This window comes from Amphibalanus amphitrite, unplaced genomic scaffold, assembly GCF_019059575.1.
Source record: "Amphibalanus amphitrite isolate SeventyFive unplaced genomic scaffold, NRLGWU_Aamphi_draft 000020F_arrow, whole genome shotgun sequence".
Taxonomy (NCBI): domain Eukaryota; kingdom Metazoa; phylum Arthropoda; class Thecostraca; order Balanomorpha; family Balanidae; genus Amphibalanus; species Amphibalanus amphitrite.
In genome coordinates this window covers 284,024-306,041 of record NW_024881516.1, presented here as the reverse complement: position 1 = coordinate 306,041, position 22,018 = coordinate 284,024, and the positions used below count along the sequence as shown (strand labels likewise).

At 56.9% G+C, this 22,018-nt stretch overlaps 2 protein-coding genes across 2 annotated transcripts in view; one reads left to right on the top strand and one right to left on the bottom strand.

Annotated features, from left to right (window-relative positions):
- The first annotated feature begins 2,906 nt into the window (after window positions 1-2,906).
- Window positions 2,907-5,792, top strand: LOC122390079. Its single transcript, XM_043382724.1, has 2 exons — window positions 2,907-4,855; window positions 5,136-5,792. Exons 1-2 carry the CDS (start codon window positions 4,050-4,052, stop codon window positions 5,602-5,604), a joined length of 1,275 nt encoding a protein of 424 aa, XP_043238659.1. The 5' UTR covers window positions 2,907-4,049; the 3' UTR covers window positions 5,605-5,792.
- The window catches only part of LOC122390076 (semaphorin-5B-like), a 38,056-nt gene continuing 21,720 nt past the window's right edge, over window positions 5,683-22,018 (bottom strand). Inside the window, exons 3-12 of the mRNA XM_043382710.1 lie at window positions 20,717-20,816; window positions 19,600-20,116; window positions 17,708-17,898; window positions 13,038-13,310; window positions 10,665-10,860; window positions 9,589-10,504; window positions 8,523-8,690; window positions 8,041-8,230; window positions 7,247-7,377; window positions 5,683-6,947 (exon numbers count right to left, since the gene is read on the bottom strand). Coding sequence (XP_043238645.1) covers window positions 6,472-6,947; window positions 7,247-7,377; window positions 8,041-8,230; window positions 8,523-8,690; window positions 9,589-10,504; window positions 10,665-10,860; window positions 13,038-13,310; window positions 17,708-17,898; window positions 19,600-20,116; window positions 20,717-20,816 — 3,158 coding nt within the window. The 3' untranslated portion in view covers window positions 5,683-6,471. The remainder of the gene's footprint in view (window positions 6,948-7,246; window positions 7,378-8,040; window positions 8,231-8,522; window positions 8,691-9,588; window positions 10,505-10,664; window positions 10,861-13,037; window positions 13,311-17,707; window positions 17,899-19,599; window positions 20,117-20,716; window positions 20,817-22,018) is intronic.

Sequence of the window (22,018 nt, the reverse complement as noted above, 5' to 3'; positions counted from 1 at the left end):
GGTACGTGGTTACTTAGTTTCAAGTAGCAACCATATCAGTCGAAACGCGAGATATTGACACACATCTTTGTTTTCTGGTGACTCACATTCGTGTCTGCACACCGCATCCGCACGGAATTCAAGATTTTTCCGAAACTGGCCCACATTTGGCATTATTGCCTGTAGCTTGTTTAGCACGACTCCTATATAGATCTGATAGTGCTCATGAGTCATGACCGTCGATATCGGCTTACTATCCCTCCACCGTCGTGCGACTACGTGCTTGTGGAGCCTGGTGCGCTTCTCACTGAGCCCGACCAATCTAATCTCCTGCACATATCATTTCTGCTGTATTTACCGGAATTTAACATCACTAATCCGAACCACGGGAACTGCGAGCGCATTTAGTATCCCACCGGGCATTAGCGCCTGCGTTGCTGTTTCCTGTGCGCCGGCAACGCCTTCGGGTGGGACCAGCGTCAGCGTCAGCGGGCGGTGGGCTGTGCGTGCCAGTCCATCGACATACCTAATAGCTGACGGCTCTGCGACCGCCTCTGACGACTCTACATTGGGAGATATTGATGACTAATTCAAGAGAACATGTCTCCGGCGCAGGGTATTCAGTTTTACATCGGAATACGGAAATTAAATGCTGACTGCTGATTTACGCGTGTCATCTTTGCAAATGACCCCGAAGTCGATACGCGCTCCCGTAATTTAATGCATTAGAGCATATTAGCGTCGCCACGGGGGGGGCAAGCGGGGCAGCTTGCCCCCCCCCCCCAACCTCGGACCGGGCACGCCCTGAGATCGATACAGATCCGATGAGATTTTGGAGTCGGGGAAAAATGGGGGTACCTTTCGGAGAATGCCTGTGAGGTCAGACTCTGTTGGAGCGTGCAGTTCAAACCAAAGTCAGAGTCGCAGTCGCCAAAATCTTCAAGACTCCGACTCCAGACTCGGAAATGTCAATGCCATGATTCATGCCATGTTCCTTGTTGGTTCTGTATTACATTTTGTAGCTGATTTTCATAAATTTTGGAGTGCTGACACATAATTTTCGTTCAAAGCGTGACACGAAATCTTCGGGGCCTTTCTCAACTCTCGTCAAATGTCTGCGACAGGCACAAGTACCGTTCAAGTGCCGCAGGGCTCATGAGCCTGCTTTTCACACAGGCTCCTAAGGAGCTCCACTGAGCTCTAAGAATTTTTCGGAGGGCCCAAACCGGCCTCTGAGAGTCCCACTGGTGTCCATGTTCTCTAGAGGGCCCATACAGGGATCTTTGAGAATGAGGACATTATACATACGTAGACCTCTGAAGGGCCACACGAATCTTTGAGGATGCCTTCGAAAATTTCTGAAAACCTCAACTGGCCTAATGATAGTTCAGCCGAACTTTTGAGGCGACAGACTTTACTAACCCCAACCCGGCATCTGAGGGGTCACAACTCACGTGTCCCTCTGAGGGCCGCAACACATGTTTCTTATGTCCCTACCAACGTAGGGTCCTTAAGGATTCGACACAGACCCCGACGGTTCACACTGTTATTCGAGGGCTCCAGGCTCACCCTGGGCCTAGTCTCTTAGCGCCCGCCGCCCACACTGGCTTCTGAAAGCTCGTCATCGTGTGCCCTAAAGGCCTTTCCGGGCCCACCTTAGGCTCGGAAAGCCCTAAAGCACCACATACACGTAAATGTTTGGGGTGACTCACGCCGATCTCCGGGATCCTAAGCAGGCTTCTGAGAGTCCACACTGACCCTGAGTGGCCTGAAATGGCCTGGAAGTCGCAATCCTATCTCTAAGGGATCCCTTGCCGCTATGCCGTGCGTAACTTTTGGTTCCGTTAAATATTTTTGGTCGCGTTTGCAGCGCTTCCCTTCACTCGAAAAACCAGAAACTTTTTGTTCACACTCGAGTGAACAAAACACTTCTTCTCACTGCAGCAAGGATGAATGATGTACTTCCGATTCACACTTCCGACATTCTCTCTCAGTCTCCGTTAAACCTCACCCCTCCCCAGCCCCCTCCCATTTCAGTGGTGCTATGGCCGGATCCATGAATTGAAATCAGCGGCGCTGTGGGATGGGTGTGGGACCGGGGGGCGCCGGGGGCCGCTGTGGGGCGCGGTCCGCCAGGTTCCGGTCGGTTCCGCTCCGCCGTGGCATCACTTCCGTTCCCACGCCCCGCTCGGCGCCGGCGGCGGCCCGGGTCGGGTCAGGCTGACACTGGGACACGGCCAGCCACGCCGCCCGCTGTCACATTTCTGAATGGCTCGGTAAAAGTGAGAGCCATTCACAGCAACAGCCGCTCATTCAGCGCTGTTGGATGCGAGGTCCCGCCGGCCGCTGATGCTGCGTGTTGGTCTGACGGCTGGTTCAGAGCGCCGTACGGCACTCGACAGTGATTCGACGAATCAGACGAGTACATTCACCATTCAACGATGCGGTCAGCGGAAAATAAATGGTGCACTGTGACGAGCATTACCGTAACGAAATTCATCGTTAATCATTTTGATTGATCGTTACCGCATGTGTGAATGGAGGTTTTAGCGAGGTGATCCGATTCAAATGGAGCGTTTTTCACCTTCTGGGTAATGATCATGAGCGACGAGAGTCTGCACAGGGGCCCTCTGCAGTGCGTCGGCAATCGCAGCCACTGTAATTCTAACGGTCGTTTTTGTCCAGAAATATCAAAATTTTGATTTTTTTTTGTAAAAAAATACATGCTATAGCTAGAAGGAAAACTTTGTCACCATCGGATTCCTCGCACCATTGCGCGTCGAATGATATGTAAAACGAGTGAGTAACGGCTGGGGAAAGGCAAGATTTAACACAAAACTTGATTTTGCCCCCCCAACCGAAAATGTCTGGCGACGCCTATGAGAGCATATTAGATCTACGCGTGTAGGGTAACGCCCAAGACCCACCCACGAAGGCATGTCAAAATATTGCGGAATGACTTCTTTTCTTCTCACTGGTCCGGTATGGGTATGAGATGAAATTTATTGTCCGCAATGAAAGATCCATGCAGTTATCCGCTGAGTGGCAAAAATAAAACTTCTCACCTTGTGCCATGGGAAAGTCAGAATGTCAAACATCTTTCTATATCATGCATGCATGTTTGTTCACCTGCTAACGTTAAAAAACAGAGTCGTGAAGCTGACTGTGTGATGTGATCTCAAACTTGATTTCTACATATCCATTCATTATTGGCGTGTCTTCGATAGAGAAACTGATTGCCTCACAGCATAAGACTCAATGGAATCCGCGACTCTGTCAACCTGTCTGTCGTGAAAGCAGCGCTAATGCTTTTTGCTTCGCACTCTGTCACGGCATTATTGATGCAAATCCGCATGCAAAACCTCTGTGGTCGCCGGCCGTGTCGTACGGTCCGGCGTCCGACTGTTGACAGTGGCCAACCGTTGACGGGTCGCGGCGCCGGTCTAAAAAGCGGACTGCACCGCCGCGCCGGCCGGACCCCGATAAGATAGTGCCGGACTGCCGGCGGTGCGGCAGTGTGGCCAGTGGCGGCCGGCACAGGAGGGCCCCGGTGGAGAGCACGCCGCGCGGGGCTGTTGGACGCTTCTGACTAGGCATTGGGAGATATCTTTGCCCGTGAACGCGCCTACCTGACAGTGTTTGTGGTGTTCGCCTGAACTATACCTTGTATACCCAACCATGTGTCATTTGACGGTGAAGCCTCTGTAGCATTCATCCCTCCCTCCCTTACGTCGCCCTGTCCGAGCGTCCATTCCGTGTCTGTTATAATACTGACTCCCCCCCCCCCACCAGCCGCTCCCCTCGCCCCCCCCTGTCCCCCTCCCCTCCGGGTGCCGACCCGTATCGTGGCCGTCGGCGCTGGCCGCTGGCCCAGTCCGTAAATCGATCGCCGTTCGGCCGGACGGTGTGGGAGTGCGTGGCTCGACCGTAGTGCATGGTATCGTACAGTTGGTGTGAGTCGGAGCTCGAGTCGCAGTGGTGTGGCGGACACAGTGACCTGCTGATGGTGTGGTGGCAGTAACCGGGGAAGGCTGGAGGGTAGTGCGGTGCGCCCACTGCCGCTCAGTACCATGTCGGCCGGTCTGGGCGGCGCCGTCGACCGCACCGCCGCCGCCCTCCGCCACACGCTGCAGGTCTGCGTCGAGACCGACGGAACCGTCGCCGCCGCCGCGCTGTCCGCCGCCTGCGCCGTCAGCCTGCTGTGCGGCCTGTGCCGGTCTCGGATTGGCGGCGCCCGGCTGCGCGCCACCCTGCCGGCGCTGGTGGCGGCGCTGCTGCTGAGGAGGCGCTGGCCGGCGCTGGTCCGGCTGCTGGCCGTCCAGCTGCTGCTGTCGGCGGCTGCCGGACGGTCGGCGCGGCGCCCGCTGCTCTGGACGCTGCTCAGCCTGCTGCTGGCCGCGGCCGAGGTGTGCTGGCTGGCTGCGCGCGCGCCGCTGTTGCCGGCGCTGGTGTTCGCCACTGCGGCGGCGGCTGTGGTGGAGAGGTGCGCCCAGTGGCGGCGGGCGGCCCCCGCCGACAGCCGCGGGCCGCTGCCGCCTCCGACTCCGGCCGCGGCGGCTCCCCAGCGACCGGTCAGTCTGTGGCGGTTCGTCCTCCGCCCGATGGGGAGCCCGGTGGACGGCACCGGTCTGCCGGTGACGGCCGGCGGCGACCAGCCGGGCGCCGCGCTGCGCGCCTGCCTCTGGCTGCCAGCCGTGCCGCCGCTGCTGCTCCTCGCTGTACTCTGCGAGTGGGCGTTCCCGTGGGACGCGCTGGCCTTCCACGGTCGCTCGAAGCCCGTCCAGCTTCTGCAGCTGATCGCCATGTGGACGGGCCAGCAGGCGCTCTGGCTGTGCCCTCTGATCGTGCTCCAGGCGGCCACAGACATCATCCTAAGGTGAGGTGAACTTCGTGTTACTGATATTTGCTTAGCGCGTAGTAAAGCGTTGTGCCTTACAGCTTTGGTGAGATGCTGATTGTTGAGTGTCGTAAGTGCTCAAGCGTTTTGCATTCTTAGCACAACTTTCGGTTACTCGTAAGGCGATTTTCAAGTTGCATATGATCGATGTTCGTTCTGAATCATAGGCGCTGATTTTCATAGGATCAAATAAGTCTTCCTATGCGGACTCTCCTATACGAAGCGTCCGGCCTCTGTGACGCCCTCTCTCCCCCCGCAGTGGCTCGGCGCCGCGGCTGGCCTGGTGGCCGGCCATCCGCTCCGGCAGCGTCTCCAGCCTGGTGGCGGCGCTGACCGCGCCCGTCTCCGAGTGGCTGCGGCGGCTACTCGGCGCCGGCCGGCTCACCGCCTGGCTGCTGTGTGCGCTGTGCGGGGCCGCGGCGGCGGCGGCCGGCGGCGCGCGCCTGCTGCTCTGGGCCGCCCTGCTGACCGTCTGCGAGCAGCTGGAGCGGCTGAGCGGTCTGCCGCGGCCGGCGGCGGCGCTGGCCGGCCGGCTGCAGCTGGCCAGCTGCGCGCCGCTGCTGCAGCCGCAGCTGACCTCGCTGGACGTGTACCGCACCTGGGAGGAGCTGCAGTTCGTGCCGGTGCTGCTGCCGGCCGTGGGCGCGCTCTCCTGGATCATGGAGACGGCCGCCAGCGGCTCAGGGCGCGGCCACAGGTGGGCAGGCGCCGCCGAGAAGGCTGTGTGATTCACTGTGATAATTTCGTCGGGCTACCTAGAACGGATTTGTGTGTATCACGTACCTATGTATCGTAAAATCACAACATAAAATCACTCATAGTTTTTATTCACAAATCATTGCTTAAGTAGTTGTATTCTCATCTCTATATAGTGTCTATCCTGTGATCATGATCAATACAGTACAACAATCTCCAATAATGGAGAATGGCGCTGACATGGTCTGCGACGTATCAATTAATTGCTGATTCTCCAGTACAAAATCACTGGTGGGACGGTCACAACAAGCAGTCCCAAACTCTACTACACACGCTAAAATCCAGCCTGTTTGGTCCCGATGTCGCGCCTCGTCCTGTGGACCCAAATACTGCAGCTGACGCTGTACAAAAAGCACCGACGAGGCATCGTCTCCACCCATCCCATTGGTCAGGTGGGGTTAGTTGATGGCACACTCCTACACATATCACAGGCCACGCATCGTCACACAAACCACCCCGCACTACAGCGTACGAAAACGACAAGAGCTGGCATTTGTTCGTAAAAAGGGCGTATAATTTCAATAACATGATTTTGACCTCCTTTCGTCGACGCTTGTGACCTCGTGGCACATTTAGCACCAAATATTTCATCACGCATGGCACAAGGCATGAGCAATCATAGCACAACAGCCGACCCAATAGCACCAAGTGGGCCAGCAGCAAGCAATGGTAAAACTTGGCAATATTCACAAACAATTGCAATCATACTCGGCTTCATCAACGGCTTCACGACAATGGTCACTACCACTGCCGCACACAGTTCCCCACAGTTGGGCGGGTCCCTCACACATCTTATCACATGTTTGTACTGAGTCTGGGGGCGCGGCCGGCCGGTGCCGCTAGTACATGTTGTCCGAGTCGAGGCCCAGGTCGAAGTGCAGCTCCTGCGTGCTGAGCGGGTCGTAGCGGTTGCCGCCGCTGCGCCGGATCGTGGACGCGCTGCCGAGCACCTTGGGTGTCAGCGGCGCCATCGGCGGCGGCATCACCGTCTTGGTCGGGCTGCCCGGCCGCCGGTAGCCGTTCTTCAGCTCCGCCAGCTCGTGCACGCCGGGCGCGCCGCGCCGAGCGCCAGGCAGCGTCACGTATTGGTTGGCCACGGCCGTCTTGGCCGCCGCCGTCTTGGGCGGCGTCGGCTTGGAGAACAGCTGGGCCGCCTTGTCGAAGCGCCGCCGCCGCCTAGCCATGAAGTAGTACATGGCGCCGGCCGCCAGCCCGGCTCCCAGCAGGAAGCTCAGCACGCAGCCCATGACCAGTATGCCGGGGCCGATGGCGCCCTCGGTCGAGCCGCCGCCGGTGGCCGCCAGCTGAAGCCGATCTGCGGGGAGAGGGGACCGGTCAGCACCCGGCTGAGCCCCACCGTCAGCTCCACAGGGCGGTCACAGGCGTCACCCCAGACCCAGCCGGGAGTTCACCCACCGCCGGTGTCAGTGTCGCCCGGGCAGAGCGGCGGTAACGCTCCGTGCTTACCGCCGGCCCCTGACCGGACTGAACGGTAAAGTCCATAGAGGTGCGGACACACCTAACTCATTGGTCATGCATAATGCGGACGGCGTATGCGGACGGCGTATGCGGCGGCAAAAACGCGCGGCTGGCGGAGCGCTGCCGTAGACCCACCTCGGCTGTTGTGCACGCACATCCTTGTCTCGCGGTCGTGGCCCTGGCACAGTCTCGGGCCCGGCTCCGAGGTGTTACAGCGCCGCAGTCGGTGCTGCTCGTCGTTTTCGTCGCACTGACTCCACACCGTCCTGTAAACAGAGCCGTCCGTCAGATAAAGTACACCACGGCCGGATTTGATGAAACTGAATGTCGTTTTGTTATGCACACAAAGGATACGTGACAAGACGAATCACTGTATTATGGTGCCCCAACCCAAATATTTACTGCATTCAGATAATATTTCAAAATGAATATTTCAGAGAATAAGACGTCAGTCAGTGACGCTGAAGTCTTGGGATGTTGAGCATTTACAAGTCAATGTATGTATAATTTGCTCGGATAGACAGGGTGGTGCAACATGTTTACGTCAAGAATACGATTGTTGCTTGTTGCATTGCCTGTGGTTGTACGGCTGTCGATACTGCTAAACCCATCCATGTAGGAGTGATGAACCAAGTGACTTGCGGCCAGTCGAGCGAGTCCTTTACCTGCCCTCCCTCACCCGCTTCCCGGCCCCCTGACATTGGACCAGTCGAGTCAGCCCTCCATCTGCGGCCCTCTGCACTGCCTAGTGGAGTCAGCCGTCCATATAGGGCCTACTGATCACTGACGAGTGCAGCCAGCCGCCGTCCAATGTGTCCATAAAGTCCAATGTCTGACCTTTCGAGCCAGCCGTCTACCTACTGACCATTCGAGCCGGTCGTCTAACTACGGACCATTGGAGCCAGCCGTATTGCCACTGAGCTACTGACCATTCGAGCCAGCCGTCCATGCTGGTGCAGCTGGGCATCTCGCACGCCTCCTGCGCGACGTCGTGGCCCTCGCAGATGGCGCCCGCGTCGCTGGACGCGGGCCGGTTGCGGCAGACGCGCGAGCGGCGCCGGTGGCCGACGCCGCAGGAGACCGAGCACTGGGACCACTCGGACCAGCAGCTCCACTCGCCTGCAGAGCGGGTCAGACACGGTCAGACGAACACCGGGAGAGGCGGTCCTTCAGGACAACGGGCGAGACGAACGGACGGAACGGTCAGACAACGGGGTCACGATCAGCTCGGCAAGGTTACGCTCTGAGAACGGCTCGCCCGAGCTCCATGGCTTGCTCATTTATGGGTCAGTGAAAGACATGTCACTGCTCATGGATATGCACCGTTGTTTATGTTGAAGAATGTCCGAGACTGTTAAATACCACAAATTTACTAGATTTCAAGAGAGCTGCCGGCTCCGCTGACACTGACCTTCGCAGGAGTGTGCGTTACACTCGCGCTCCATGCGGTGCGGCCCGGAGCGGCACAGTGCGGCGTCACCCTCGCACACCCGGGAGCGCACCTGGACGCCGCCGCCGCAGGGCACAGAACACTCGGACCAGGCGCTCCACTCGCCCCAGCCAAGGCTGACAGAATTGGCTGCAAGACAGAAGCAAACACAGACGTTAGAGAGGGCAACACGGCGCCGAGAGTGGTGTTACATTCAGAGCGCTGCAGTTTGAATTGGAAAGACAGACACTAACTTCTGTTCTGGTTCTCGTTTTATCTCCTGACTGTCTATGTCCTTTTGTCGTTCAATAAGATTTATAAAGTATTTGGTGAAGTTCTCATTAACTTTGAATGTAACATATTCAGCAAGCAATAAAGAGCAAGGCTGAATAAACATGTGATCATCACAAACATGAGCGTCCGAACATTCCCAGACGACGGAACAGGAGCCTCAACTGGCCGTCATTGAACACCGTCACCATCCTTCAGTTACTGCTCTTGTACTCAGCATAACACCCGTGACCCCAACTCAGGACAGCGCCCCAGTCTGCTGGCAGAGCAGTTTGAACGATCTCCGGCGGAACCCCGGGCTCGGGCGGGCGGACCGAACACTACACCAGCCGGCACGGCACCGGCACCTGGTGATCTCTGGTGGCCTCTGGTGACGGACCCTGACCCGAGCCACCCCGGCGATCAGCGCCACCCGACACTGACGCCACCTGGCGCGGCCGAGCCTGCCAGGGTCTTTTGTAACCCAACGACATCCGCCCAAACGCTGACATCATGGCAACGTGATCCAAAAACGACACATTTCGAAGACTTTAAGAGCAAGATTATGAGATAAACCAACGGTGTCCAAGGTGACACCGTGACGCCCTTCGAAACATCAGGCATCGAGTCGCAACTGTCGACCACCGGAGGCACTTAGCAGGGAAGGAACACGACCCCTCCTTCGCCAATCGATGGTTCTCACCGGGGGAGTAGTGCCCGTCACTGGTCAGTACCCACCGGGAGGGGGGAGCAGTGTCCGTCACTGGTCAGTACTCACCGGGGGAGCAGTGTCCGTCGGGCCGGCAGTAGCGTTCGTCCACCTTGACCTGACTGACACGGATCAGGTCAGGGTCGGCCACCGCTGCGCGGCACGCGAACCGGAAGCGCTGCTGTTTTCGGCCGGCCGTGTCGTTGGCCGCCAGCCAGGGCGTCCAGTCGGTGAGCCGGCGCACCGTCGGACAGCTCGACTCGCACTCGCCGTACTCGACGTCGCAGCCGAGGCAGGGCCGGCCGCCGTTGACGGGGCGCGGGCTGTCGCAGGCGCGGCTGCGGCGCCGGAAGCCGCCGCCGCAGCCGGCCGAGCAGGCGCTCCAGGCGCTCCAGGCGCCCCAGCCGCCGTCCACGGGCAGCGCCGTGCGGCTGGGGCACGGCGGGTTCGAGTGGCACATGATCTCCTGCGACTCCTCGCCGACGCAGGGCCGGCCGCCGTACGCCGGCGCCGGGTTGGTGCACGAGCGGCGGCGCGACTTGACGGCCACGCCGCACGGGTGAGAGCAGGCCGACCAGGCCGACCAGCCGGTCCAGCCGCCGTGGCGCGTGCAGTTGGCCACCTGGGTGGTCAGGCCGCGGCAGGGCGCGCCGCCGTTGGCCGGCGCCGGCTGGCTGCACGTGCGCCGACGGCACTGGCACATGTCCGAGTCGGCGCCGTCGGCCTGCTGGCAGCTCTGCCAGTCGGACCAGTGCGTCCAGGCGCCGTCCACGGGCCGGCTCTGGTCCGGACACTGGGTCACCAGCTGCCTCCACGAGACCACGTCCGGGTTACGGGAGGGCGGCGGGCTGCAGAGCTGGCGCAGCGCATCCCAGCCGCAGTACGGGTCCTGCGCCGCCAGACAGGCCGCCTCGGAGGTGTAGCGGTCGCAGCGCTGCACGGGGACACGCACCAGACCGGAGTCGGTGCCCAGGTACAGCGAGCCCTGGGGACAGACGGGGTCGGTCATACAGCGGCAGGGGGCACCGGGACACATGGAACCAGAACAGACACACCCCCATCCCTTCCTCCCTTCCTCCATCCTTCAGCCACGCGTCAGCCATTACCCACACCCTTGACCTCGACGCCAATCCCCCACGGCTCACCTCCTCTCTGAGCAGCTTCATGGCGAGGACGGTGGTGGGCCGCTCGAACGGCTGCAGCACCTCCACCAGACACGTCTTCTGGCTGCGCGGCACCACGCTCAGCTTACGGATGGTGCCCGCTCGGTCGGTGACAAATATCACGTGCACGGCCATGTGGTGCTTAGTGGTGATCACGTCTGTGGCGACCGCCGACAGGCTGAAACAGAATCGATGAATGCTGTTACACAAGGATCAAACAGTTCGGAACAAGGTGGCACTGCAGACGATTCAGCTCTACATTGTTGCACTGTTAACGCTAAAATGAGACGAGTGAATGAGGCCCGTGCTGGCCTTATGGTCTGGTACCCCATAATAGACCGTGCATCGTACAAAGGCATGATGATATAGAGCACAACTACTTGGATGGAATATCGATGGAGGTAGTAGGTTACGTACATTCTAAGCCACCGTCGTCTTGTCGGTGCAAAAGACCGTAAACGTATCACAAAGCGCGTAACTCGGACACCCTTGAAGCTTAAAATCGCGAATCCACCATAAATCAAATGTAGCTCCTCAGCGTCCTCGCCCCCAAACGGCTTAGTGGCTCGCTCGGTGACCGATTTAGCGGGCTGTGCCCAAATTTGGCGATGGTGCCGACTGCAGCTGGTCGGTGGGCCGTGATGTAACACTAACCGGCAGCCGCTCCGGCCGGCTCGATATGTTGTCACGATAAGCCGCGGAGGGCTTCCAACGGCGGCCGGCGAGCGGGGGAGCGCTGTGCACGCCGTGAGTTGGATCTCGGCGATTATCTCATTACCGGGCTGTTCACGCGGCATTACAGCGCAGTAAACATGATAGTGGACGGCGACCGACGCGGAGCATCACCCCTATCGGCGATAGCGGGCGATAGCGGCTCCCGATAGACGGCCAGCTGGGGCCGACGGGATATTGAATCATCGGTATCTCAACTGCGCTAACCCAATAGCACATGGGGTTTGGTAATGTCGTAGCCTAATTCTCTCCCGCACGGAACAGTGCCGCCTAATTCCGATAATCAAAGCGGTCCGTTACTCATATGCAGTTACGCAAATTGAGATTCCTGAGTCGACCGGGAGCTATGCGGCACAGTCTAGTTTCAGGCGCTTACCACTAGTGCCATCTAGGAGCAGAAATGTAAACAGGTGACGGGCGGCAGATGCGGCAGTTTGCAGCGGCCGCTACTGGTCTGGTTAAAAGTGCCGCTAATGTCATTTCATTGCAGGCCATGAAATAAGCCATGTGATGCTTGCATCAGCAGACAATAAGTCGTTTGTGTCGATCGCCGGCAATGTTTATGATCAGTTCATGCATGTCTCGGCACAGAATGCGGAGCATAGACTTGGTTCTGGGAAGCGGACGTCACGCTCGCTCGCCGACCGGCCTGACGGGTGACCGGTCGGCAGCGGAATGTCTCCGGGAAGTGATCGGCCGGCGTCGTCCGTCACTGACCCCGGCATAGCCCGTCCGTCTCGCTGCCTTTTTGGGTGACGCCCGATCGAGATAAGCGCTGCCAAATCCGGGGCTGCCAACACCGGAGCTCTCGGAACCATGAGGCGGTATAAAACGCGTCTGATTTATTTCAGTGTCACCACCAGCACAACCTCTTCTCTGTTAGTGCGAGGACCTCTTCTGTTCTCTGCGTCTCCTCCCGTCCCCTTGGAGACGTGGGTGCAGCACATAAAGATAGCACCGGCCCGCGGCGGCGGCCCGTTGGAGCAGGGCGGGCTGCCGGGACGGGCGGGGGCGGCCGCCGAGGGCCGCAGAGAGTACGGGCCGAGCAGGAAGCGGCCGCCCAGTGTCGGCGCCGCTCTCCTCACTATGTGCCGTGACCGTGAGCCGGCCGTGCACGGTAACAGGCGCCGCCTTTGGCCGGGCCGGCCGGCGGGCGCCGCTCGTTTTGGGCGAGATTAATGGGGGCGGGTCGCCGCCGGGGTCCATGATCTATGCGGCGGCGTCGCCGGGCCGGCCGCGGGGGTGGCACAATGCCCTGTTGTGGCTGGCAGAGGGGCGGAGACGCCGCTGCACAGCCGGTCAACACGGTAACCCAGCGTGACCCGGCCGTAAGGAAGAGCCGCGAGCGGCCCGGAGAGATACAAACTACCGCCGCCCGGCTATGGACAAACAGAGGAGAAAGAGAACAACGACTGGAACCAGCTGGGACCACCCAGGAGCTAATAAGTCGGACACAGCTAGGAATGTGGAGATACAATGGAACCATGGATACCATGGAAAGATACAATTAAATAAAAAAAAATGAACTTTACGACCAGTCACCGGCCAGCACCTCTTTCCGTCACCGTCACCGTCATCCTCCCGTCACCGTCCCCGTGACCAGACACGACCGACATCGCCCACCTGACGCCGTCGAGCAGCAGCAGCGGGTCCAGCTTGTTGGGCTGAACGGCGTGGAAGGCCAGCGCCTGGTCGATGGCGTCGGCGGTGGGCGGTCGGCGGCGCGTCTCGCTGACGGCCGCGTCGTCCGAGCCGCACTGGAAGTGGCGGCGCTCCTCGGGCGTGCGCTGCTGCGGCCCGGACGGCTGGTCCTCCAGCTGGCGGTATGGCCCGTCAAAGGCCTGCTGGATGTCCTGCAGACGGAAGGCGCACACCGCCGAGCCGGCCAGGCCGTTCCTGGGGGCGGAGCGGTCAGTGTCAGAGACTGCGGATGTCAGAGACCACGGTCAGGTGTCAGAGACATCCGGAGATGAAGCTGCGAGACCGGCAAGGCAGTTATTCAGATAACTGTGAGATGGTTTCTGCATGGACGTGAGGCTTGAAACGGAATGTGACATTGAATCTATATGAATAGGGAAGGGAAGATCAACGTCATACTTGGTAAGCTGAATGGAGCTGGGAACAATAAAGGTGAATACACTATGGCTGAAATTCATTGGTCGGTCATCTCGCTCAAATTTCACCGTCTCAGCGCTGCATGCAAATTACGAATTGTTTTGAAACTGCAAATCACCGATATGCATCGATAGCCAGACAAAAGCTGCCGAGAACAATGCTCGACGATAGTTTGATTGACGATGTGTTACGCAGATAGAGTGGGCTTTCAGCGGCTGTTACACCAAACAAAGGATCTACGCACTGCGCAGCACGCAACTCGTTTTCAGCAAAACATGTAGCGCATAACAAAAACAGGCAAAAACGATCGATCCAAAGCACAGACTCAATAGAAATCCATTGCTGTTATTGATGATCGCCCTTGATGATTAAAGATTATTGTCTTTTTTGTCAGAAAAGCCGTTGTCAAAACACTCAGATGTGTAACATGTTCAATAAACAAACAAGAGTGTGGCTGTGGGTCACGTGCTCGTCTGAAATACTGTCTGGTGCGGCGTACGGGCCATGAATAAAACATGTCCTACCACCCGTCACGCTCGCGACCGCACGTCTCCCAGAAGGTGAGCGTCAGACAAATCTTGACAAAGCTGTCGGCCGCCGCGGGTCGACAGGTAGCCGGCCGGCACCCAGACACCAGGATATGCCGCGGCGCCGGGCCGGCACCGCATACGAGCGAAGGCCATCAGCGGGGGGTGCTGACAAACAGAACCGATACCGACATAACTGCGGCGCCAGGTCTCGGGCGGGTCTCGTCTTGGCACTCCCAGCGGACGCCCCTGACCGGCCAGACTGACCCACCCCGGGCGGGGAGAGGGGAGGGAACCGCAGATCAGACGCCGCGGGACGCCCTGGTGAGAGGTGCGATGGACGGTGGTGGTGAATAGTGACATCACCAGACCGGTGCCGGGGTTGACACCGATCGACGGGCGGACGCTCTTGCCGGGGCGGTGTCGCCGGGCTCGGCGTGACGCGGTCACTCAGGAGGAGCGGGGTCCGGGAGACACGATCAGCCGGCCGCACACAGCCGCGGTGAGGCGCGCAGCCGATACCGCGGCCGCCCGCGGGCACCGAGCAGATACCGATCTGTGCTCCATCCGGGTGAGAGTCGGCAGCCGATGATTGGGTACCGTGGGCTACAGCTAGGTATTCGGGCCGCAGAGAGACCAGCCAGCGACCACACCGGCTCGGACTTTCCCATGAATTTGTATAAGGTTAGCACTGCAGTGCCTATCTGTATGGGCACCAACCGTGCAACCGTGTTTGTCCGACGGGGGCCATGTTTACAATGCGGAATGCATGGCTAAGCTGTTCAGCCGCGCCAAGTGCTAAACATGCAGCCACGGCTACATCTGAGTCTAATCGGTGAGGCCCGTCCGGACCCCAATCAAAGTGCAGATCTATGTGAAGCCCAAGAGATAGGCTCGTGCAAATTCCTGGCCATCAAATTGAGTACAAACACTTCACGGCACTGATAATGACGGCGTCGGTCCGGGGTCAAGCTCGCCAGGGCTATAAGGAAAGCCAACACTAATGCAGCCGGCAATCGGGAAACCATGATTGTGTGAACACCTGCACGGCTTGAGCAGTAATCAACGGCTCATAAGCACCCACTTCGACTGTGCAGTAGTGTGATATGATGGCTCAGCTCGTATCAGGATTGACACACAGTTCTTGAGTTATGATGGACGCTACATCGCAACGGCTTTTGCAGCGTGACATGGATTTGAAAAGTTGACAGCACATATATATGCAAGTGTGGGCGATGTTGATACTAATGCAGGTTGATAGTGTGTGTTAGGCGCACGGCCTTCTAATAGCCAAGGGGTTTAAACGCGTTTACAAGCTCCATGTGAACGAAACTGGCGATCCGACTCCCCGTCCATATCAACTACTGTTAATCTTTAATCCAGTCCATCCACCGTCCGTACGTCCCCACCACTCGTCCACCGTCCGTCCACCGTCCGTCCACCGTCCGTCCACGGCTGCGCCTGGCGGCGATGCGCGATAACCGGCTGACCGGTCGGCTCGGCGACTTTCACTCGGCCGGCGCTAATTGACCGGCTGCGAGGTCGCGGCCGGCCCGGCCGGTCGAGTCGCCGTCGGGCCGCGGTCAGCACTCGGCCTCTGCCGCTCACAGCCGATCGCTGATGCCGGGCACGTGTCGCCGATAGATAGCCCCATCAACCATCGCACGGCCGACCAACAATGGCCGGGCGGCGCCGATCGTCAGGGGCGCCGCTGGAGAAATTCACTGACGGAATGCCGAGCAGAGCGGGCCGTGGCAGGCGGCAAAGGGGCGCAGACTGGCGCTGCACGAAACCTCGTTCATGGGGCACAGGAATCATGGGTGGAAATAATGTGGTGTTAGGAAACGGGTGCCGTAACTCAGAGTCTTGCCATCCCGACTGCCTATCGACTAAATACAAAGTCTGATTTGAAAGCTATGGAAACTTCCTGCAAATTAAACATTGAATTTGCTAATATGAATGAACAAACTTATTCAAAGCACTTCCCAACTAGGATGGGTTGTTGGTTGTAGGTCGTTGACCTAAATGGAAGCAATGTCCACCGTAGGTAGGTAGCTAGTTCGCAATGAAGGCAACAGCATGCCCGGAGCCCTGCAATTGGCCGCCAGTTAGCACCCCCGTGTCGCTCGCCTGGAATGCACTGGTGCAGCGTCCCCTCGCACGCACGGCCGAGTAGCACTTTGTTAGATCGCCCGTGTTTGGCGCCCGAGGTGCGACTCGCAGCGCCATTTAAATTTTAAATGCCCACCTAACGGCCGAGCTGCGTCCTCCCCCCACTGCTGGAGCGCGGCCCGGGCCGGCCGGTCCCAGCTGGACGGGCACTATCGGTCAGCCATCGGGCCGCTCCGCCCGCCGCCAGACACGTGGCCGTGCGGCCTTATACGGCACGGGACCGCCGCGCGACGGGGGCGTGGCGCCTAAAACCAGTCGCCCTCAAATGACCGGCCATTGGCGACTGTAGACTCTGAAGACCGCTCAGTGGTGACAAATGACAGTGAATTCGGGATGGCTGATGTCCAGTGAGCCCTTCATGGTGAAATGTGACAGCCCATCTCTTTGTCTTCATGGGGGAAAAGTCTGAACTATCATAAAACCCAACACAACATTCGCTGGCAGGTCAAGAGGTCCAGCATGTGTCATCCCAGCCACATACCTGGCCTCACTCTCGACCTGACCAAGCCATTTGAGGAGGGTCCAACCGGTCCACCACGGTCCACTACACGGTGACTCGGCAGTATCTGAGACGGACAGAGATCACCGCCCGGCAGCACTTCCCCTCCAAACATCAATCATTGCATCATATCCACCGCCCGCCTGATGCAACCCTCCCGGCCCACCGCGGAGGCACAGAGGTGGGGCCAGACACCGTCTCAAGGTGAGAAGAGCTCAGCGACCGCCAGCCAGGTAAACACGCCACATTACTCAGGAAGGCCGGTCGATTTACCGCGAGCTGAGGATGATGATATTACCACCATCATCATTCCCTACTCCACATGACCGCGGCGCCAGACGACGAGCCGGCCTATTTTCTGTGGTGGTTCAACTCATATATCCCGGATAAGAAGTCTGACACCAAGCATGATATAATAAATCCCATGAGTAAGAACTGAGCTGCGGCTATCGCTGCATACACGCCGGCACGCTGCTCGAAAAGCTGCCGGACAGTGACGAACAAGTGTCAGGTTCTGGGACCGCCGGTGGTAGCGCCCATAAGAAACTGGTCTCCGTGACAATGTCCCAATCAGGTCAACGCGAACACGATAGTGGTCACGGTAAAAACTGGCAGACCGGCCGCCCAAGCGGGTGGCAACATAGCCACCGACTAGCCGAGGTGTCGAACAGTCCGGAGGGCTCTGGCTCTCTTCGGCCGGGGTCAAGGAGACTGCAGGGATGCGTCTGTAACAGCTCCGAGCGATGAAGGGAGACGACCGTCGGCAGTAGGGTTTCACCGTCAGCTATGTGGTCGTGGGTAAGATCCTGCAGCGTTAGGTAGGCATACCATTTAAATCTAGATTGATGTTTCATCAGGGAGCACTTTACACCGCCGCCTGATAAACTCAACAGGATGCCTACCGACGACACCAATACCGTGCCCTCTGCCAGTGCCGGCTGGTCCGTCCGGTCCGTCCGACCGATCGGCTCTGAACTCACTCTGGCGCGCTGAAGGTGGCGTAGAGGACCTCGTGCCGGTCCAGATAGTGGATGCTCTGCACCTCGTCCAGGTAGAACGGGTACTCGCCGGCCACCGAGCAGTTGAGGCGCGCCTTCAGAAACGTGGTCCACACGCCGCGCCGGTCGCCCGAGTCGTTCTTGCAAATCCGCCCGATTCGGGAGACCACACGCTGCCGGGTGAAATACGAGGTCAGAGGAGGGCTTTGGCTTGAGGATAGACTGCAGATGATGGGAGAGAGAGAGAGAGTGAGAGAGAGAGAGAGAGAAGAAATAGAAGAGTAGAGTGGGGAGAGAGGGGACGGAGAGTGAGAGAGAAGTGAGATGCAGAGGGAGGGAACGGAGCAGACGAGGGGACAGTGTAAACGGATGTAGCGCTGGAGCACTGATGGCGAGACAGCACGTGTGCATTAACAAGAAATACCTGATTCGGCCATCGGCCATCCCGCTGCAAACAGGATACCCGTTTCGGGATTTCCGGATTACACGCCAGAATGTGGTGTACTTAGGTATGATAATTTTGTTGATTCGGCATTCCAAGAGGGCTTGCCAAATAGCATATACATCGATGTTGACTCAATACTGAGACAACCGTTCATTTTTATAGCCTCATCAAATGTTACGTAATGATGAAAATCAAATTAGTCGAAATAACTTTATTTACTCAAACTTATTTATTCCAATCCTGTCACAACAGCTAAAAATATCCCGTACCTGTTCTTATAACAAGAAAGGACTATTGGGATTCCACAAGATAAGCATTCGGGAGTGTATGGCCTTACACTCACTGTACACTGTATGGCCTTGTGGTGTATGCGTAGTACGAATGCATGGGTTTCGGGATTCGGGGGAGGATTTAAAGCATTTGATGACATGGTAAATGTCCAAAATTATAAATGCATGCTCCTCTTTTTATAAAGCATCCCTATCTTCCTGGTCTGACCCAAAGTGGCGTGTGGCGTTCATCAATGTGTCTGACCCGTTCCAAGTCCATTTGCAGATGGCCAGCACCGGACACACTGGGCAAAAGAAGCCAGGCGAGACATTTCAAAAGGACATGATCCAATAGTCGCATTAAGATGTAAGTACCGGCGATGACACGCACACGAAGTGAAACAGTTGTGCGCCATTTAACGTGCGTGTAAATGCTAATGATACAAGGGTTCTGGGTAACCGTCTCTTTCCCTGCAAAGGTCTTGCGATGTAGCTTCGCCTTAACGTCAATTTTAACGGTTCTGACTTAAATCGAGTTGGAATTAGTGTTAATGACAGGTCTAACACGAGGACAATATAGACCGGAGTGACATTGCTGATTGATGATGGAAAACATACAAAGAAAGGTGTGGCATCATTGTGCTAACGCGATCGACAAGTCAAATGTCCATAGCCAACAGCTGCCGGGCGCTGAAGATCTCGATGACCAGGATTACTGCTAAGGCGACTAGTGGTATCACTGCAGCTTTTATCAAGTTATCTGTGACAGGACGAGTGTCGCGTCTCGTCTGCTGAAAATGGGCGACACGGCCTCCTAATTTGGCCGGCCCGTATAACGGAGGGCCTCTCTGGTTGAACAGGTGTTACAGAAGAGAGCCGCTACTTAGCGAGAGATAAGAGACCGGTGCATCCAGGATTTGAAAACAGTGTAACATCCCGACACCCGGGCGACAATCCAGAGATGTAATGCGATTAGAGTAGACGTTGAAATATGAGAGCATGGACTTGTCATTTACTGTAAATGGGCACTGACGCCATGCTCATAAAAAGTGAATTACGTTACAGTTCATAACATTCTGCCTGCTGCTATCACTGTTTCACAGGGAGGGCAGATAAGTTACAGCCCCGGCGGAGAACAGGAGTCCCATTCCGCAGCTCACCTTTCCACAGTTGAGCAGCTCGAACGCCTCCTCCCTAAAGACGAAGTAGACGAAGTCGGCCGTCTCGAACGAGCCGACGAACTGGGGCTCCCGCAGCAGGCGGGTGTCGTACTTGCTGGTGCGCAGGGCGGCGCGGCCGCTAACGCCGGCGCCCCGGTACACGGCCGGGTCCAGGCCAGAGAAGTCGGTCGGCGTGGCGGCCACGATGTCGCCGTCGGCCGTCAGCACGGAGGTGACGTTGAAGCGCGGCGAGTAGGGCGCCACGGCCACGCCCGACTCGGAGGCCAGTACGGTGCGCAGCGACTCCAGCACGCGCCACGTGCACTGCGGCTGGAACGCGTTGGTGCCGCAGGCCAGCAGCCGGTCGCCGCGGCTGTGCAGCGCGCGGATGTAGTTTCGGCAGTCGCCGGCCGCCTGGCCCTTGATCTCGCAGAGTGTGGCGTCGCGCGGCGTCGGCGGCCAGTGGACCGACTCCAGCTCCTGCAGGCCGCGCACACTGAGACGGTACAGCTGGTCCCTGGAGAGAGACAGACACGCGGCGCCCACTCAGACACCCAGCTGAGTATCCTGGGGCGGCCAGACACCTGACTCAGACTCCTAACAGAAGTGGGGTAAACCAACATCGAAGCCTCTGGAAGTACTTCGAAAGCCGCGGTCTACATCAGCTCTGCCCCGGACTCGAGTGACGTTATCCACGTGTTATCCAGTGTGGTGGCTAGCTGCACATCGTAAAATGGTGTAAATAAATTACCAGGATTATCACGAAAATGCAAAAAATGACATCGTTAGCATTCCAACAAATAAATATAAAGCGACTCAAACATAATTGATATCTATGCCTGAAATCAAACTTTTAAGACGTTTGAACTTACAACCTTAAGATGTCTAATCAAAACAAGGACTGCTTTGACGTAGCTAACGGCAATCCTGGCATCATTTGTGGTATTTGAATTTTTAAACAAACTACTTCCATTAACTATCGACAGGTATTCGCTTCTTTTTGGATTCAACTTCCCATGATGATAACATTTTTCGCATTTTTCCTCTGTTGCGATCTCGATCAGGATTAGCTGTGACAGCCAGCAATTAGGCCCGACAAGTCACTGCAAACTCTTACCTGGCTCCCACGATCATCTGGTACTTCTGAATGTCGAACAAGATCTCGGAGAAGGCCGTGACTCCGGGCGGCGCGAACCTGTCCAGTGACTCCCTCAGCTCTGGAAAGGAGCGGCGCAGGTCAGCAAGGCCGAGCTCCCCCGAGGGTTACAGCGACACACCGCACACACCGCCCCAGGTCTGTCAACACTAGGGGCTCCAACTCCGCTCCGCCAGTGGAGGACATCCCTAACAGCGCCGCCCTGGACCCCGGCGGTGGGGCAGCAACATTAATTATTGGTGCTAAAAGGGATGCATTAAACAAATGTTTCATCATAGACCTCTGTATACCGCGGTATACAGTCTATGGTTAAAAACCATATAAGTCTATGGTTTCATTGATAGTGCATAAGTAAGTTTAAACGGTCACTTTTATCTTAATTTTGCATGTTTTGTATACCTATACATGCATCTATATTTGCGAAACCGGAGCCGGCAACCAATTTTTCATTAAAGAACGAGTTGCTCAACTATCGTTATAATTAAATTCACATCATACGTGTAAGTTGTAACCGCGGCCAATCTTATTTTAAACTGCATTCCAAGAACATCGGGTTTGCACGTTTGGCACGAAAATATGTGCTCTACGCAATGCATATTAAGATCAGTTCCAATTAAACCATTGGGTAACATCGGCTGGTCGATCTTGAATTAACGACTCAGTAGAACGTGGATGGTGACACACCTATCAATGCACGCAGCTTTGTTGAATTATGCGCATATAAACCGACCAATAGTCTTGTCTGAGCGAGAGGATGGTCATGCATACATGCATCGGACACATATTTGGCTTTTGGGTCTGGTTGGGTATATTGATGCCTTAGTCGTGGAGGAACATCTCCCACCACCAGTTGGGCCTAAAAGTGCCATCTCTTCTTCTCGTGCCGCATGAACATTCATAATCTAGACACATATCTTACTGTCAACTTATTCATCAAGGTAAAACATTAAGACGCAAGCAAGGCAATAAATTCTGACGTAAGCGTGGAAGTTAAATGTGTTCCGCGGAAATTAGAAGGGTGCCGCGTGCTAAGTGGTACGATTGGAAGCTCGCAATTAAACCAAACATGAATTACAAAATCAGCCGTTCAAATGTATATAGACGTCAACATTTTGATTGTTAAACCGACAATTCGATGTTAATATGTTCGAAATATCATAATTCCAAAGTCTTACCGGTATCGTATACTCAGCACGGTGTAAGTACGCCCCCTCAGCCCAGTGAGCCAAGTGAACAGTAAACGCTACGCAATTTGGAATGTGC

Bases quoted from the DNA above. Each gene is read 5' to 3' on its own strand.
- LOC122390079 (XM_043382724.1), top strand. From the start codon at position 4,050: ATGTCGGCCGGTCTGGGCGGCGCCGTCGACCGCACCGCCGCCGCCCTC. The intron at 4,856-5,135 runs GTGAGGTGAACT...CTCCCCCCGCAG, and splicing joins GCCACAGACATCATCCTAAG to TGGCTCGGCGCCGCGGCTGG.